The following is an 18,849-nucleotide window of genomic DNA, read 5'->3' as shown; positions in this document are numbered from 1 at the left end:
AATCTATGAGATTCTCAACTCTAGTTAACCAGTAAAAAGCCAAATGGAGAGTTGTGGCTCAAGAGGTTAAACATCAGCTTTGAGTGGAAAAAGCGAAGTGATAGCACCCAGGGTCTGAGTTCAAGCCTCAGAACCAGTGCACACCCACATGCTAAAGAAAAATTTAGGGGCCAGTAGTTTGGCCTAGTGGTAGAGTGCTTGCCTAGCATGCACGAAGACCCGGGTTCGATTCCTCGGTATCCCACATACATAGCAAAAAAAAGCTGGAAGTGGTGCTGAGGCTCAAGTGGCAGAGTGCTAGCCTTGAGAAAGTCCAAGGACAGTGCTCAAGCCCTGAGCTCAAGCCCAGGACTGGCCAAAAAAAAAAAAAAAAAAAAAGAAAAGAAAAATTTAAAAAATAAAAACAAATCAAATAGAAACAAAACGGTCTTTCTAATGTTTCCACTCTGAAATTTTCCTGACAGTTCAAAGGCTGTCTAACAATGATCTCTCAGGACCAGATGTGACAGGCTACCCAGCCTTGAAGTTCACAGCCATCCAAGATTCAAGTGTGTATACTCAGCTGGCCTGGCCCTGGGGCTCTGGAGTCCAAAGGCACTGCCAGAGAACAGGGTGGGGTGGTGAGGACTCCTTCTCTCTGAGGAGGGTGTGCCTGGCCTTGGGCCCCCCCGAAATAATTCAGTGATTAATATTTTTATGCGACTGGTTCTGTCCTTTTGAAAGGCTCAAAGCTCTGTGCAGAAAATCATGTTCTAAAAGCTCCTCATCAGAGCCTTATCTGTCAGATAACGTTTATGGCTTGATGAGGATAGGCTGGAAGCCAGAAATCTTTGCTTTTGTGAAGTGGAAGGGGCATGGCTTTGAACTTCAAGGAAGCCTGAAATTAGATGCACAACAGCTGTTGCGCAAAATAGTTGTGTGGAAATTTTCGTTTCTTTCTTTCTTTCTTTCTTTCTTTCTTTCTTTCTTTCTTTTTGGTTGGGCTTTGGGGAAATACCTAAAATTTATCCTTGATCCTTTTTTTTTTTTCATGTACTAGGTTTGAACTCGGGGTCTTATGCTTACTTAGCTCAGCTGGCACCGTACTATGGGAGTCATGCCTCCAGTCCAGCAGTTGGCTGGTCACTTTGGAGATATGATCTCGTGGGCTTTTTGCTGTGGTTGGTTTCAAACCAAGACCCTCCAGATCTCAGCCTCTCCGGAATAGCTAGGATTATAGATATGAGTCACCAGTACCTGTCCTAGTCTTATATTTTTTTAAGGATAAGGCGCTAAAGCCAAATGTACCAGCATCCTTAGCCTGGCACCATGAGAAAGTGAATCTTCTCATCGGAGATTAGAATCTAGAGATCTGTTCCCTTGCTTGCCTGGGGAACAGACTACAGGTACACCACTGCCTCCTACAGGCAAGGCAGTACCACAGGCAGCCACATGGGGGAAGCACTGTGGAGCCCAGCCCCACCCCACCCACCCCACCCCACCACAGCTGGGAGGAGCCTGTGCTGCACCTTTGCAGTCGTTGTCATCAGTGAGCTCATAGCCAGTCCCACAGCTGCTCTCCCTCTGGCAGCGGAAAGAGCCCACCGTATTGATGCAGGTCTCTCCCAGCCGGCAGTTGTGGCTGCCTGTGATGCATTCGTTGACATCTAGGGACGAAGATGACATGGGCAAGAACAACAGCTCCTTAGCTTTGTCAGCAGGAACCTTCTAGAAGGTAGGTGGAGATTCCCACATCCATCAAGTTGTCAGCTCAGGCAGAGGCTCTGGAGATGGTGAAGCAGGACCCCACCACCAAATCAAGCCCCAAATTTCAATCCATTGCTTCTGGAATACAGACTCTGCAGTCATGTGATCTTCAAGAATCCCACAGAGGAGGCAGCATTTTCCTTCTCCCCCATCTCCTAGACTAAGGGAGGGATGGACCTGCTGGACCCCCAAACTGGCCCCTAGTTAAGAGCTCTGTCCACTGCAAACTACAGGGGGCGCTGGTGAGCAGTCAGGCCTGGGCTCCATCCTCACTGGACCAGCCTCTGGGTGATGCTGAGCTCAGCCTCCAGCCCACAGTTACCTTCACAGGAGACACCATCAGCCAGCAGCTGGTAACCCACAAAGCAGGAGCAGACCACCTCAACTCCCGTGTCCCGGCACTGCTGCTTACAGGGCCCACCACCTAGAACCCAAGCACAAGGGGTGGGCAGCGATCAGGGCCAGCCCCCCACTGGGGCACCTCTACTCTCAGGAGACCTCAGGCTCTGGCTCATTAGCCACTCAGGGCTGTGCCCACAGCCTCCTTCAGCCTGGTTTGCCCTGGGACCTCTGTACCCACCACCCCAGCGGCCACTACGTATAGGGCTTTTACTAGATAAGACACTCGGAATGCAGGTAACTGGGCAGGCCTTCGCCAGGAGTCCACAAGTCCCCTGCAGCTTCTCCAGCCTCTTCTGGTGCCTCCAGCTCCCCCAGCCCCGCCTCCCCCTGCTTTATCATCCTGATTCCTTGGTGCCAGCACTCATCCTCCACTAATCACATCATTCTGAGACAAAACTGGCTGCCTAATTAATACCCTGGCTACAGGGCAAGCCACAGGGCAAACTTTCAAAGGAGATCTCCCCACCTAGATGCCTGGAAATGGCCATAGAGAGAAATGAAGTTTTACTGCAGGACAGAGAGAACTGCCAAAGTCTCTCTGTGAGAGGAACTGGATCTCACTGGAACCAAGATGTGTGGACCCGGAGAGAGGGAAAGACCCACTCTGGGCATGGGGTGCTGGTGGCTGCCACCCACAGAGCCCCCCAGGCCTGGGAGACCAGTGGAGGGAGGCTCTGCCCCCCAAGTTTGAGCCCTGCCTTGCCCTTGGACTTCAGTAGCCACCCGGGGGCTTCCCAGAGGGTCTCACCTCGGCAGCGGTCATTCAGATAGGGGTCTTCTTGTTCTTCGTCGGTTTCAGAAGGCTTAGCTAAGGGGGAGGCAGAGAACCAGAGAGGATGATTCAAACGTGTCTTCTCACAGCTTAAAAGAAACTCCTGAGTGATGCTGATCAACACATCTCATTATACTCATAGGCTGACTTGGACTGAAACCCTTCTGTGCAACTGAATTTATTATATATACACATACATATCATATGTGGTGTTACATACATACATACATATGTGGATGGATGGATAGATAGACGTAAGAGAGAGAAACTCCCTGCATTTTTTTGCCTTATCAGGATCAGGCAGGAATGTCTAAATGTAAATTTGAAAAGCAGCTCCACATTCTTTAGTGTGTGTGTCCTGGGACTTGAACTCAGGGCCTCTAGCACTCTCACTTAGCCTTTGCGCTCAAAGCTGGCATTGGCTAAGTGCAGATTACACCCAGGCTGGCCTTGAACCTCAACCCTCTGATCTCAGCCTCCTGAGTAAGCTAGGATTACAGGTGTGAGTAGGCATCCAACTCCTTGTGCAAATTTGACCTTCTTTTTAAAAGGGGGGAGGGTGGTGAGCAAAATCTCTAAAGGATCTACTGTGACAGGGTGCAGACGCAATGCCTGGCCTGGATCAACTCCAGGCCAACTGCTGTGCCACAGTCGCAATCACTGCAGCAGGTCAGAGAATGCTCTGGAAGTCCCACCTGCCCAGACTACGGTGGTGCACACAACAGGGGCCTATGACGAATTGGTGTACACCCCACAGGCTCTAAGAAAGCCTCACTTCCCTCCCTTGGGGCTTCCTCTCAACTTCCATACTTTTTGTGCCAGGCATCCTGGTCCAGGTATGACCTATGAACCCTAGGCAATGCCCAGTAGGCCCACCATAGGAGGAGGAAGGCCTCACAGAGGCAGCTGCACTGCAGCAGTCTAAGGCAGAAATCAAGGCAGATCAAAGATAGAGGAGATAGAATATCTGGAGAAAAGCCTGGAGGTCGTTATGCCAAGAGACAGAAATTGCCAAAAATCTCCCCTGGACAGAGATGAATGGCTTGGGTCTGTTGACTGTGTAAATGTCATCACTGATTTCAAGAGCCAAGCAGGGGGCTGGGGTGCGGCTTGGCAGTAGAGCACTGGCTTCTCATGTGCAAGGCCCAGGGTCAGCCTCCCCCCTCCCCCTAACAGCACGGGAGAAGAATGCAAAATCTCTCAGGAGGAAATGGGATGTGGGCCCGATCCCCATTCAGACCCACATCTGAAATTAGAGCAGCCCTGGGCACTAAAAATTAAAATCGTCAGGAGGTACTGCTCATACCTACAATCCCAGAGAATCAAGAAGCTGAGATCTGGGGATCGTGGGTCAAGCGAGGTCTATGAGACTCTTATCTCCAATTAACCACGAGAGTGCCGGAATTGCAAGTGTAGCTCAAGTGGTAGAATGCCAGCCTTGAGCAAAAATGCCAAGTTAGGGTGAGAGGCCCTGAGTCCAAGCCCCTAAGTAGAGCACCAAAAAAAAAATGGTTTGTTTTTTTCATATCAAAACATAGAAGTCAGATCAAGCCCCACAACTGACACCCCCCCCAAAAAAAAACCATGGAAGTGAGATTCATGTGACCCAGGTCCCCAAAGCCAGGGGTCACACGGCCACAAGATGGGTAGCCTCACTTAGATTCCTTCTCCCTTGGAAAAGGGGAGACAAAACTCGGAGGAGAAGAAAGAGGCCAAGGCTCCTACGTCTTCCCAGAGTGTTCTATTAGGACACAGGAACCCATTTGGTAGGTGACCGAAACCATGAGGAAAGATCCTGAGCCAAGCCCAAGACCTTGGGTCTTTCTGACTGTGGACAACACAGGGTTTACACACACACACACACACACACACACACACACACACACACACACACACACACACTGAGAACCGTGACCGCTCAAGGGCGGGGACGAGGGGGCTCACCGCTGTCTCTGAGGGCCCCGGAATCCCCAGGGGTGAAGTCGGTATTCTCCTGGCCCTTCACGCAGCAGGCTCGCAGCACCAGTCCACACTGGTACCCGAGCATAAGGCTGGGCTCGCAGCTCTGGCCCCGCATCTGGGCTACTCTTCCCAGCAGGCAGCAGTGGCAGCACTTCTGAAAACCATAGGGAGTCAGGTGAGAGCTGGCAGGGGCCTCAGGGACCCCTCTCGGACGACTCATTCATATCCACTTCCCTCGGGACAGTGGGACACATGGCAGATGAAGGGTGCAGACCTTCCGTGTGGGCTCAGGTTTTGGGGTGGAACTAGAGGATCGGGGTCAGGGACAGCAAGCAAAAGGCCCTAGGACCTATGTTCTGAGCAGGGCAGCCCAGTCTCTGAGGTCCCCTCACACCCGGGTCCTGGGATCTGACACATGACAAGTCTCAGTCCAGTTACCCTAAGACATTTAGGACATCCTAACTGCTCATCCCAAGAAAGGCACAGACCTTTCTAGAAAGCCTGTGGCAGGAGCCAAGGGCGGCTTGGCTTTGCCTGGCATGTGTGGAGGTGAGGGGTCCCCCGGTGCTGTAGGGGTGTTGCACCCACCTGGGAGTGGCGCACACTCCCTCATGGCCCGGCTGCTCAGTTCCCAATCCCTCCAGAATGTTCCATGCTGTTCCACAGTCCCTTCCCTCAGCAGAGCCCCTGCCCTGTCACTGGACACCAGAGGTCCTGGAGGCCAGACGCTCTTCTGGCCCCACACAGCTTCCACTCTAGATCCACCTCCCGTGAAGGCCCCATGCCTGGCTGTGGGGGCAGCGGCTCTGAACCCCCCACGCCGCTCCCCAAGCCTGACAGCAATGAGTCCTCACTCCTAGAGATTCACCCTGTATGACATGGCACCTAGCAGACACCCAGTGACATCAGCTTGTGCTCTTGGTGGATGGCAGAGAAAGACTGGTACCTCGGACCAGGAAAGGCCCTTGGGTGCCTGTCCCAGGCACAGTAATACATGCTTTACACAGCCATGGCTGCTCTCTGCCCACTTCCTGTGCCCAGGGAGTCTGTCACTAACTTGGTTTGTATTCAGGGCAGGAACCTCTCTGGACCCTAGCAGGGGCTGAAAGGCTATGAGGGCACGTGGGCCTCCCTGGTCATCACTGTCCTCTTCTACCGTTGCTATGGAGGTCACACAGTACTGGAGCCTTAGCGAAGGTCACCCAGAGGGGAGATCAGTTTGCCATGGGCCAGGGAGTTTGAGGGCCTCTAGGCAGGATGGGATGCTAACCTGGTCTGGAAGTTTCTAAGGGGCCCAGGGACCAGGGCCCTGATGTCTGCCTTCTGGGGCAAATGGGGTTCAGGTCCTCCCTGCTTCCCCAGGGCATGGGGGGCCTTCACCTCAAATTTTTTGGCCAGGTGGAAGTTGATCTGCAGGAGGAGCACTCCTCCCCCTCCCAGGCCTGGATCTAGCTTGGCTACACGTGGGGGTGGGGGTGGGGGTGCAGCAGGCCAGGCCCTGGGTCCTTACTCACCTTGATGAAGATGGCCTCCAGGCTGGTGTTGTCCCCCTGTGGCTGGGGACAGCTGTCCTGCTCATTGGCCAGGTTGATGCCTGTGGCACAGTGCAGCTCCTCCAGCTGGCCCTGGCAGCACTGTTCTTGGGCTATCCTGCAGGTGTGGGGGGTGAGCCAGGATGAGTGGGGGTGGGGGGTGATCTGGAGCAAGCCAGGGCGAGCAAGGGTGGGAATGAGCCGGGGTGAGCCGAGGCAAGCCCGGACTCTGGGCTCGGGGCACTGCACTGGTGCTCACTAGACCGAGCCAGCCACAGCAGGACAAGTCCTGGGGTTCCACTAATGGGAGGCCCCACGAGGGATCAGACTCAGTGGGACTGAGGGGCGGGTTGGTGTAGGACAAGGGTTCTGGCAATGGAGATGAGGATTACGTGACAATGTGAATGTAATTAATGCCACCAAAGCACCATGTGGATTCTACCACGTTATTTTACTTTTATTTTCTTTGCTGGCACCAAGACATGAACTCAGGGCTTTGCTCTCACGTTATTGTTCTAAGCCAGCACTCCACCACTCCAGCCACCCACAAGTTCATATTCCATGTACATCCAATGTATGCCATAGTGGATATATATTATGTAAAAGGTGGGCTATGTCCCTTGAGTGTAGGGAGGGGATGGGGAAAGATTAGAGAGAATGATGGAGGGGGGACATTGGCTAAGATGCATTGTACACATAATCAGACTTGTGGGATTGTAACCCCTCTGTGCAATAACTTCAAATAAAAAACAAATGTGAGCCAAGCATGGTGGCTCACGCCTGTAATCCTAGCTTCTCAGGAGGCTGAGATCTGAGGCTCGTGGTTCAAAACCAGCCTGGGTACTAAAGTATGTGAGACTCTTCAATTAACTACTAGAAAACTGGAAGTGGCTCTAGGCTAGCTCTGCTCCTTTAATGGCAGCCTGGCACCCTGCCTCCACCGGCCTCTTCTGCCACCCGCAGGCTCCTGCGGCTCAGACCACCCACAGCTCCCCTTGGTTTCTCAAACAACCAATTACTCTCTCCCTCCACATACACATCTGCACAAAACCTCCCAGCAGCTTCCCAGCCTGCTTCAAATCAGCCTGAAGAAGAGCCACATGGCCAGGACAATTGGCCCCATAGAACCCTCTGACCTCACACCCTCCCCCCAGCCCATCCTAACCCTGGCCCACCTCCCCATCCCCAAATTGCTCCCGGCCAACCCACACAGCCTCTTAGCTTCCACAGACTGCTCTTTCCCCTACCCAGCATCCGCAGCACCAAGTAACCGCATGCATTGTTGGACACTGGACGGCTCCCTGGCTGGCAAGAGAGGATTCAAATCCTGACATGCTTGCTGTGTATGGGAGAAAAGCCCAGCTTCCTCATCTGTAAAACAGGATCCAATACGAGGTGAAATGTGATCGTGTGTGTTCACTGCAGAGTGAGAGTAGGTGCCTCATAAAGGACCATTCAGCGTGCACACGTGTGCGTGTGTGCGTGTGTGTGTGTGCGTGCTGGTCCTGGAGCTTGAGCTCAGCAGCAAGGCCTGGGAGCTGTCCCTAGGCCTTTTTACTCAGCACTAGCAATCTACCACTTGAGGCACAGAGCCGCTTCTCTCCTCTGCTGGTTAAGTGGAGATCAAGTCTCCTGCGCTTTCCTGCCCAGGCTCGCTTCTAACCATGATCCTCTGACCTCAGCCTCCTGAATAGCTAGCATTACGAGCATGACCACCAGCTCCCAGTCAGCCTGCTTTTCTTAGAAGGGAGCTGACTTGCCCACAGCAGCCCAGCTGGGACAGACTGGGTTCCGGCCCATCGAAGGAGACGGATGTACTGACAAGCACGGGGCAGCCAGGACAGAGTCAAGCCTGAGAGGATCTTGGGAGTACAGAGGACAGAGCAGCAGACAGAGGGAGTGGGTCCACCTGGGCCTGGCAGTGTGCCCGTGGCCAACGTACCTGCACTCCTTAGAATCTGAGGAGTATGGCAGCGAGCAGTCCCTGTATTGGGTGGCCATTCGCTGTCCATCTGCACAGCAGGTCTCCAAGGGGACATCACCAGCACCCACTGCAAACAGAAGAAAACCAGCTGACGAAGAATAACTCTCAAGCCGGACACAGTGACTCAGGCCTGTCATCCTAGCTACGCAGGAGGCTGAGACCCGAGGACCGCTGTTAAAGCCAGCCCGGGCACTAAAGTCCATGAGACTCTCATCTCCAATTAACCACTAGAAAACTGGAAGTGGTGCTGTGGTTCAAGTAGTAGAGTGCTAGCCTTGAGCTGAAGAGCTCACCCAGGCCCAGAGTTCAAGCCCCACAACTGCCAAAAGAAAAAAGAAAGAAAAATGACTCTCATCCTGCAAGCCCTGCTCCCAGCCATCATGCCAGAAGACACAAACAGCCCTTCGTCATTCTGCAAACTAGCACTGTGACTCCCTTGTGCTCCCAGGTGGGAACGCCCTCTACTCCTCCCACAAAGGCCTGAGCTCAGCTCTAACAGGGCCAGCTCAGTACTGCACAAGTGCATGCCTTGCTCTGGACACATGCTGAAGCAAGCTGAAGATCCAGAGAACAAGACCAAGTGTGATCAGACCCTCTCCAAGCCCAGGGCCAGGGAGTGAGCAGGGCCATCCCCACCCTCACTCCTCCCCACTGGAGTGGCTAGAAAAGACACTACCAAAGTCAGTAAGCCAGGAGGCAGGAGATGCCTCATTGAAATTTCCAACTTCCCTGAGAAACCTGGAGAAAATGTAGTCTGGAGCCTCCAGCTGGTGACTGCTTCTGCCTCAAGCACCAGGGGCCTCTCTTCTGCAGACAAGCCCTTCCCCGGTTTCCATTTATCTTTTGAGAAACTGCTCACAAAACACTTGTCTGTGTCTGCTCCAGACAGGAGATCTGTGGTTCAATTCCCAGATGATGGTGGTATGGTCTGACACTTTAGCTGCTCTTTCCACGCAGACTTCCACACTCCAGCCCCTCTGGCCCAGTCTGCAGCTTCAGAATCCCTCAGAATCTTTCAGATCCCTCCACGGTGCTATGAGGAACATGAACTATGCAACTCGTGAACTAGGACATTGGCTAAAATAGAAATGGTGACCCTTCTGTACAACACCTTAATAATAGTAACATTATACTGTAAAAAGAAGGAGAAAAAAAAACTCCCTCTCCAGTCCTATCTCCTTCCCCAGCCTGCATGGTCCATTCCATGCCTGCCTGGCTCTGCCCCTCCACCTGCCTGACCCCGCCCCTGCTGGCCTGGTTCCTCCTCCAGCCTGCCTGCCTGTATTCATACTGCACCCAGGTCTCATCTCACCATTTTCTAACATTCTGTTTCTGACTTACTCCTCTAACCAAAGTAGTGCAAAGAGTGAAGTCAGTCTTCTGTCCTCTTCCACTTCAGCCCAAAAGCTGATCCATGACACTTAGGAGAATTTGCATTTAAGGCCAGCCTAGACTATTCTATAGCAAGATCTTACCTCCAGAAATAAACAAAAATCCCCAGCTAGGCAGGGTGGCTCATGTTTGTAATCTCAGTTACTCAGGAGAAGATTGAGAGAGGATCATGGTTTGAGATCAACCTACACACACACACACAAAAGTTAGCAACCAACAAGCCATGTGTGGTGGTATGTGCCCAGGATTCCGCACGGGAAGCATGGGTAACAGAACAGTGGCCTGTGGCTGGCTCTGGACAAACCTGGGGAAAAAAAAAAAAGGAAAACTGCTGGTGTATGGGTATGGAGCATGTGTGAGTGTGTGTGTGTGTGTGTGTGTGTGTGTGTGTGTAATGCCAACCTAGCAAGCAAAAAGCCAAGTTCAAAACCCAGTATTGCTAACAAAACCCCCAAATATACCCCCCAAAAAGCCAATACAAGCTTCCATAAAGCCAAACAGATTTGGCATCCCAGCAGAATCCAGGCCAGCTCCAGAGCCCTCCGTCTGTGACCTGGCCAGGCTCCCTTGTCCCCCACTTTCTCTGTGACCAGGTAGGGCCCACAAGACCTGGGCAGAAGTGCTGAGAAGGTGAATAAAGCTCAAGAAAAGTCCAACATAGTGGAGAGTGGCTTGAATACATGTTTGTGAACTGGGGGACTGACCGTGGGGCCCCTGGGAGGAGTCCAGACCCCCCTGGAGAAACCCCAGCCTCCTGCAGACTGCAAGCACAGCAGGGCCCATGGCTTGGTGCCCAGAGCTGCAGAACACTGGGAAAGGATTCCTGCTGGGGTCAGGGGACAATCAGATGTTAAGGCCAAAACTTGGAATGACCCTGGAACGTGGCTCAACTGTTCTGAGCAGTGAGATCCAAGTCTCTGCGAGTCTCAGAGTTTGGGGGGCTGCATCCGCCTTCCTGGGGCTCCTCGGTGGTTCTTGCACTTTACTCAGAAACCAGGAAGGGGCTGGCAAGGGGCCAAGGCCAGACTGGATGGTGATGAGACAGAGGGAGATGAGATGAGGGAGGGAAGAGGACCCAGGGAAGAACCCTAATGGAATTGCTTCAGCCAGAGCCTCAGAAGGAGAGGCATGAGATCAGGGGCAGGAAGACCAGTGTCCCCAGTAGAACAGCTGTGGGCCACAACACTCCTAAGAAGGCATAAAACGAGGCAACCTGCACACGACGCGCAGCCCGCACAGTGTCAGGAGTGACGTGGAGTCCTGAGGCCACCGTGGCTGCTTCTGCCCCCCACTCAGCAACCCTACGAGCAGCACCAAGTCCCATGCATTCATTTAGGTAAATCCCCCTCTGGATGCCCACGTGAGGCCACTTCACACTCTCTGCCCGTCACGGCCCTCGTGGAGTCTTCTCTCACTCTCTTCCCTTCTTGGCTGATAAGAAAAGCCAGTGCCCTCTGCTGGCTCCCACCTGTAATCCTAGCTACTCAGGAGGCTGGGATGTGCGGATCCCAGTTCAAAGGCAGCTCAGGCGAGAAAGCTCATGAGACTCCAGCCTCCAATTAACCACCAGAAAAAAGCCAGAAGTGGAGCTGTGGCTCAAGTGGTAGCGCACCAGCCTTGAGCAAAAAAAGCTCAGGGACAGCACCTAGGCCCTGAGTTCAAGGTCCACGACCCATACAAACAAAACAAACCCCTCCCACTCACCATGACATTCCCTTTGGTTCTTGTCAAACAACGGGTAATCTGAGAGACATAAAATTTGGTCTCGGCTCCTGTAAAATGTGGTGAGCAAATGCTGCAGTACACCTGGGAGACCCACCTTGGTGGGCAGCAGCTAACCCTGAGCCATCGGGAAGTCAAAGGGAACTGAAGATGGCGGGCGGGATCCTGAGATCTTTGAGAGAAAAATCAGTCATTAAGACTTCCTTAGCTTAGGTGGGCTGAGCCTCGGGGTAGCAATTTTCCCAGGCAATCTCAATTAGTCCTCAAACACTAATGTTGCTTTTCACTGCAGAGACAGCCCAAGGAAACTGTTTTGACTACACAAATGAACCCACAGCGGGAGAAAGCCGGATATCTGCCTCCCTGGTCTGATTGTCTTTGCTATAAGCCATTCTTTCTGGGTCACTATGCCATCACCCTGGGTTTCAAGAAAGTCAGGGCTGAAAGATAACATCTTTATGGGGAGACTGAAACTCCTAAGAAAAAGCAGAGCCTGGCAGGAAAGGCTGTCCCAAATGAGGATAATTAACTGTAATGACCAGCCAGAGAAACCCTGAAATCCTCTCATGGGAACCAGCTCCCCCCATTCAAGAGATAACAGCATGAACAACTCCTCCGGAGATAAAGGCCAGCTTACCACACCTACAAACAGGCCTCAACCCAGGCCTTCCTTCATCCCCTACCCCTGCCCTGTCCTCTAAACAAACCTAACTCTCATCAGGATCTGGAAAGCAGCTAGAGACAAACACAAGTACCATCTTCATGTGGCACTGGGTACGCCTCTATATTTTCCTAATCTACTTTCCAATCACAATGTTGGCAACTGGCCCCGATTCTTGTTTTCACCAGCCATGAGAACTCTTAGCTGTGCTGGCCCAGGACTTGGAGACCTGAGAAAACCTAATCTAGTGAGATTCCAATCTCAAAACAAAAGCGCTCCAACACTAGCCAGGCTTGAACCAATGTCACCCACACCAATCCCTCCCAGCAGGGTGGGAGACGGTCTCAACCACGAAAAGAACACAAGGTATTCTCAGAGGAACTACAGGAACCCCCAGTGCCCAGGCTGGACAGATGGCCCACCCCCAGAGGCACCCCATGCACATACGCACCTCTCTTCTGGAAAGGGACATACCAGCCTGGAGCTCTGGTGTGCACCCCAATAGACAGCTTAGCTCCAGGGCCTCCAACACCATTTGCAACCTGAGGCAGCAACTAAGACTCCATTTGTTCCAGGCGAACTCAACCTTTGCAGAGATGCAGGGCTGAGCTGACCATGGGCTGGAGTGTGGTCACTATGGTGGCTGCCCACCTCTGCTCTGGGACTCAGCACCAGGACGCCCACTGAGAGGAAGTGGGGCCGTGCCCTGGATGTAAAGGGAGAACATGGCCACTGGACTTCTTTCCTTTTTTGTGTGCCAGTCTCAGAGCCTGAGCTCAGGGCCTTGAACTCTTGCTTGGTCCTTCTGCATACGTTGGCACTCTACCACTCAAGCTATGGCTAGGCAAATGGAGGAGAGAGGAAGGATTGGGCAGGACTCTCCATCTCAAAAGGTGAGGACTATTTAACTGAGGCACAGCAAGGAGCAACAAGCCTTCCCAGGAGGTACTGGAGGTTATGAGGGAGGTGGGGCTGGAGTTGGTCTTTTGTGGGGTCTGAGCGAGGAGACAGAGGGTATCAAAATGGCTCCCAGGGCTGAGGTGGGGGACTTTCCGTTAGGCCAGGCTGAAGTGGATTGTCCCAGATGCAGTCAGTCAAGTACCCAGGCACACCGGGGATAACAGGGCAGGGGGCAGGGGGCAGTCCTTCAGCTAGCCTTTCCCTTCCAGCTTTTTTTTTTTTTTTTTGCTGGCTAATTAGAGATAAGAGGCTCTGCCTTTTCTGCTCAGGCTGGCTTTGAACCACAATCCTCAGATCTCAGTCTCTTAGGTAGCTAGGGCTACAGCTGTGAGCCACTGGCCCCCGGGTAGCCTGTGATTTCTTCAGTGCTGGTTAGGATGCAATGGCAGAGCCTGGAATCCTAGCATTGTGCACCTGGGCCATGCTATCTGGGCCTCTGCATCCTCTGGTATACTGGGGATGTGCCAGGTCTCCTCTTAAGCAGACGTGTGTGTGCAGCAGGGTGTCACAGATCAAGCAGCGCCACCCCCCGCTCCTCCCCGCCCCAGGCAGGGGGAAAGGCATTAGTCTGGGAGCTGTGAAGACAGACCCTGGCTGAACAGGCATCTGGTTCTACCCTCAGTCTAACCACAGGCAACACTGCTGGCAGCTGGCCAAATTGTGGGCCCCAAATGGGTCCCAAGAGAGTTGTCAAGCCCAAACGAGAAGCAGGTGACAGGATGCAGACAAAAAGGGGATTCAGGAAAAATTCTGGGTCCCCCGCTCCCAGGGTTAGGTACTAGTTATAAAACTACTACGATATGAACTACATCTGCTCTAGTAACACCCAGAGCAGTGCCTTGTCCAAACTTCTTCCAGTGCAGGTCCCCCTTAGTACCCAGCCCCCACCACACACACACACACACACACACACACACACACTGCAGCAACAGGCACTCAGCCCCCTCCCGTCAGCCTTGGCCAGGACCAGCCCTGCTCCTGCCAGTCTAGAGCAGGCCACAGGCAGATATGCTGGTCCCATGCAGCCCTCCCTCAGCCACCCTCCAGCCCAAAGGGGCTCTGATTTCAGGAAGTTGGCCCAATGGCCTCCCCTCCCCCCATCGCTGTTTTGTTCTGTGGCCACAGCTGAGGTCATTATGGAGACTGGAATCACCAGGGCCTGCCAGAGTATTTATTAATCAAATTGTTACTGGATTATTTTGCAAAAGGAAAACAGCAATCTTTTGTGGCATAAAACGCACTGGCAGAATTGTTCTATGCCCCATTACGACTATTTTCCTGAAAGTCACCTGCAAAGTTGCCTTGCCCAGCAAGACCCTGATCCTCAGGGGGTGACAGCTGCGGGGAGGGGGCCTGCCCTGCATGAGGACAGGGCCTGATGCCAGCAAGTTCCCTAAAATGTTCTGCTTTTCTTCTGCCACCCTGGCCTTTCCTCTGGTCCTTCCCTCTGCCAGGAACACCTCCACCCACCGTGTTCAGCCGAGCCCACAGACAGCCACGGTGGCCTCTTCTGCAAGCTCCATCTGCAAGCTGCCTCCTCCATGAGGCTTTCCTCACTGCCACCACGATGAGGAGGATTTGGGTTTGTTTTTCTGGAGCCCCTAAAGAATGACTCTCCGTCCCTGCCAGGAGCAGCGTCTGGCCCTGTGCGGTGTCAGTGAAAGCCTGTGCTGACCTTCACCGGAGGGCTGGCCCTGGGCACACACTGCCTCCTCCTCAGACATCAGCAGAACTTTCAGAGCCACCTGGGGGACAAAGATTCTGCCCTGCTCAGGAAAAAGAATGGCATGGAAAATGGCTCACAGTCATAGCAGCTCCCACACTGCTTTGGCCATCCTCAAGACCACCTAACCAGCAGGATTCACATCCCCATTTTACAAATAGGAAAACCACCAAACCCCATCCCCTGCATGGGCTTTCTCTGAGGCAAACTGGTTTCCAGTGCCACCAGCACGTGGGCACTTAAAGGGGATTGCCAGCGAGCAGGCTCATACTAGGAACGCTAGCTAACCAGTAGGCTGAGAGGTGAAGATCCAGGTTCTGCTCTAGGTCAAGGAGACAGGTCCATGAGACTCATCTCCACTTAACTACCAAAACACCAGAAGTGGAAGTGTGGGTCAAGTGGCAGGACACCAGCTGTGGGCATAGAAGTCAAGTGAGAATGAGAGGCCTTGAGTTCAAGCCCTAGTGCTGGGACCAAAAAAAAAAAAAAAAAAAACCTGACAGGGGACACATGCAGCCTCAAGTTGGGAGGCCTTGGAGAGGCCTAGCAGGACAGGCCCCCACAGGCTCATCTCCATTCACAGGCCGCACCTCCTCCTGACGGAACCTTCCAGGCAGGCCACATGTTTCTGAGCCAAGTCCGGGCTCTTCCTTTGTTCTCCCTCCCAACATGACTTTCTTTTTTTTTCTTAAATAATCAGTTGGAAACTGTCTGGAGCCAGAGGAGAGGCCAAGGAAGCCTTGGAGAAAACATAACTGCCTTTCCCAGCACTCCTTTCCCTGCCCCAGGGCTCAGTAAAGCCCAACAGAGCAGACAGAGACAGGACACAGACAGACAAGCAAGGGGATTCGCCCTGCTCCCGGGCTGCAGCAGCCAAGGCCCCTCTGCACATCAGCAGCCAAAAGCATTTCAGTGGATTGGCAGCAGCACTCACTGTCTATCACAATTTCCTTAGGGATCCCCCAGGTCTCTTGGGGACATGGGCAGGGACACACACATATACCCCTGAAGCAAGGAGCCAACCTCCTGCCAGCCCCTTCTCCTCCCATGCCCCACTAAACTAAACTCCTGAGATTCAAGAATCAAAAAGGATCCAGCTGCTGCTGCAAAAGCTTAGGAGTTCTAAGGACAGCTGGGGGGGGGGGGGGCTCACCCTGAGACTGTGATGAGGAGCTCCTGGGGTCCAGAAAGTTAGAGTTGATTTCTGGACTTGTTTCCTCAGGGACGCTCATGGGGTCTCTAAGGTCCCTTGTGTTTCCAACAGGAGATTCCCCCCCCTCCAAGGTCTGCCTGGAGGTGACATTAATGCCCCTTGCCTCAAGGGCCTCACAGGCTCCTGCCAGACCCCACAAGAGCTCCAGGGGTTGGCAGGATTCTAGGTGCCAATATTGTGTCCTTTGCCTCCCTGCACTGTCTCCAGGCCTGAGAAGTGGCACCCCCACTCAGAACTATCACCCCAAACAGAACTATCAGTAACTTCAGTTTGGTGCCCTGGGGGAGGGGGACACCTTGGAGCAGAGGCTCCTCCCAAGCCTCTCCTGGAATCCCTAAGGACGGCATCTGGAACATGTGACCTTTGACCAAGGAAGAGATAGAGGATCTTCAGAGAATGCAGAAAGAAGCTCCAGGAAGGGGACAAAGCGCCTGAGATTTGGAGAGTGGTCAGGACCTGGCTGAAACAAAAGACTGCAGGGGAGCGGGTGTGCCAGGGGTCCCCAGTCTGGTACAAGCTCCAGGCTCTTCTGCCCAGCTGACAGTGGCTGCCCCACTGGGGATTAGGGAGAGGGAAGGGTGCGGGCTCGAGGACAGCACCTGGACCCTGTCCGGGTCGGGAGGGTCCCCTGTCCCACCCCGACGTGGATCTGCGGGGACGCTGGCTTGGGCCCTCTGTGTCTCAGCGGAGCAAGCGGGGGAGGGGACAAGTTCCGCTCCCGCTCCCGGCCCCTGACCCCGACCACCTCCAGGCTGCTCCTTCACTGTCCCTGGCTGGACCCGTGGCAAACCCTCCCCGACCCTCCAGTGCACCCACCCGCCAGTGGGGTGCCACGGTCCCAGCGCAACGCCCTTCCCACCCAGGCCGGGCCGCGGAGCCACGGGGCAGGGAGGGCCCGCAGAGAGGGGCTTGGCAAGTTAGAGCGGGGATTAGGACCCAGTTGGAGGCCGCGCAGCTAAGGGGGCCCCCCGGGGGGCAGCTAAGGGGAGACCGGGGCGGGGCTGTGGGGGGCCCGGGGGCGCAGGGGCCCGTGGGGGCCGGCTGTGGGGGGCCGGGGTGCAGCTGTGGGGGCCCCGGGGGCGGGGCTGTGGGGAGTCCGGGGGCGCTGCTGTGGGGGACCGGGGTGCAGCTGTGGGGGCCCCGGGGGCGCTGCTGTGGGGCCCCGGGGGCGCTGCTGTGGGGCCCCGGGGGCGGGGCTGTGGGGAGTCCGGGGACGCAGGGGCCCGGGGCGCGGCTGTGGGGGGCCGGGGGCGCAGGGACCCGTAGGGGGCGGCTGTGGGGAGCCCGGGGGCGGGGCTGTGGGGGGCCGGGGTGCAGCTGTGGGGGCCCCGGGGGCGCAGGGGCCCGTGGGGGGCGGCTGTGGGGGGCCGGGGCGCAGCTGTGGGGGCCCCGGGGGCGGGGCTGTGGGGAGTCCGGGGACGCAGGGGCCCGGGGCGCGGCTGTGGGGAGCCCGGGGGCGCTGCTGTGGGGAGCCCGGGGGCGCAGGGGCCCGGAGCGCGGCTGTGGGGGGTCCGGGGGCGCAGGGACCCGTGGGGGGCGGCTGTGGGGGGCCCGGGGGCGCAGGGACCCGTGGGGGGCGGCTGTGGGGGGCCCGGGGGCGCAGGGACCCGTGGGGGGCGGCTGTGGGGAGCCCGGGGGCGCAGGGACCCGTGGGGGGCGGCTGTGGGGGGTCCGGGGGCGCAGGGACCCGTGGGGGGCGGCTGTGGGGAGCCCGGGGGCGCAGGGGCCCGGAGCGCGGCTCTGGGAGGCCCGGGAGCGGGCGCGGGCCGCAGCGCTCGGGACCCGGTGGCGAGAACTTGTAGGGGGCGGGCGCGGGCGCGGACACGGAGCGGGGGTCCCGGGGCGCCCCTACCTCGGGCCGCCAGCAGCGAGAGGCCGCCGAGCAGCAGCAGCGGCAGCGGCAGCGGCGGGACGGGGCTGCGGGACGCGGCGCGCTCCATGGGGGCGGCGGGCGGCGGACAAAGGCGCGGCGGGCGGCGGGCGGCGGGCGGCGGGCGCTCCTCGCTCGGGCCGGGGCAGCCTGCGCGGGCCGCGCCGTGCGGTTCAATTATCCCGCCGCGGGCCGGGGCGGGGCCGGGGCGGGGCCGGGGCCTCCCACCCGCGGCGCCGGGGGTCCGCGCGCCGGTCCGGCCCAGGGCCCCCGCGGCCACGCCGGGGTGGGAGGGAGCCCAGACCCTCCCGCAGGACGTGACGACCCCTGCCTCCACCCCGCGCCCGCCGGGGACACCATCCCTCCCCACACTGCTGGGTGAGACGAGAGTCTGACCCCCAGGAAGGCCTGCGTCCTGAGGGGCGGCCAGGCCCTGGCCTTCCTGCTGCGGACCTGGCCTGCAGGTCCTGGACCGGGACAGGGCCCCGGAGCAGGACGGATTTCCAGCGGGAAGCCTGGGCCCCGGGGAGCAGCGATCCCACCCCGGGATCCCACCCCGCAGGAGGAAGGCCCGGCCACCCTCGCGCACGCACACCGAGGTGTGCCCTGCGGGAACGTGCACAGCTGCCACCGCCACCGGGGCCCCCCTGGAGTCCCACACACCCCACACTGACCACGGAAAGGCTGAGGCGCAGCCAGGCAGCGGCCATTCAGCCTGGGATCCCGGCCATCAGGAGGCCGAGATCTGCAGGATCTCAAAGACCCGGGTAGAAAAGCTAGAAAGGGGCTGGGAGCCTGGCTTTCAGGCAGAGTGCGTGGCTAGCACTGCGTTCAACTCCTCAGCACCGCATAAAGAGAAGAAGCCCAAAGTGGCAGTATGGCTCAAGCAGCAGAGCACTACCCGCTGAGA

The 18,849-nt window shown here is 56.1% G+C and overlaps 1 protein-coding gene across 2 annotated transcripts in view; it reads right to left on the bottom strand.

Moving 5' to 3' along the window:
* Positions 1–18,077, bottom strand: part of Fbln1 (fibulin 1) — a 52,824-nt gene extending 34,747 nt beyond the window's left edge. For both annotated transcript variants that reach the window (XM_090328887.1, XM_090328886.1), the window contains exons 1-7: positions 17,922–18,077; positions 8,357–8,465; positions 6,397–6,532; positions 4,865–5,036; positions 2,897–2,956; positions 2,069–2,170; positions 1,509–1,646 (exon numbers count right to left, since the gene is read on the bottom strand). In XM_090328887.1, coding sequence (XP_090185013.1) covers positions 1,509–1,646; positions 2,069–2,170; positions 2,897–2,956; positions 4,865–5,036; positions 6,397–6,532; positions 8,357–8,465; positions 17,922–18,009 — 805 coding nt within the window. In that variant the 5' untranslated portion in view covers positions 18,010–18,077. The remainder of the gene's footprint in view (positions 1–1,508; positions 1,647–2,068; positions 2,171–2,896; positions 2,957–4,864; positions 5,037–6,396; positions 6,533–8,356; positions 8,466–17,921) is intronic.
* Positions 18,078–18,849: the final 772 nt, after the last annotated feature.

Source organism: Megascapheus bottae, chromosome 2, assembly GCF_031878675.1.
Source record: "Megascapheus bottae isolate mThoBot1 chromosome 2, mThoBot2.hap1, whole genome shotgun sequence".
Lineage (NCBI taxonomy): Eukaryota > Metazoa > Chordata > Mammalia > Rodentia > Geomyidae > Megascapheus > Megascapheus bottae.
This window is presented reverse-complemented; position numbering and strand designations above follow the sequence as displayed.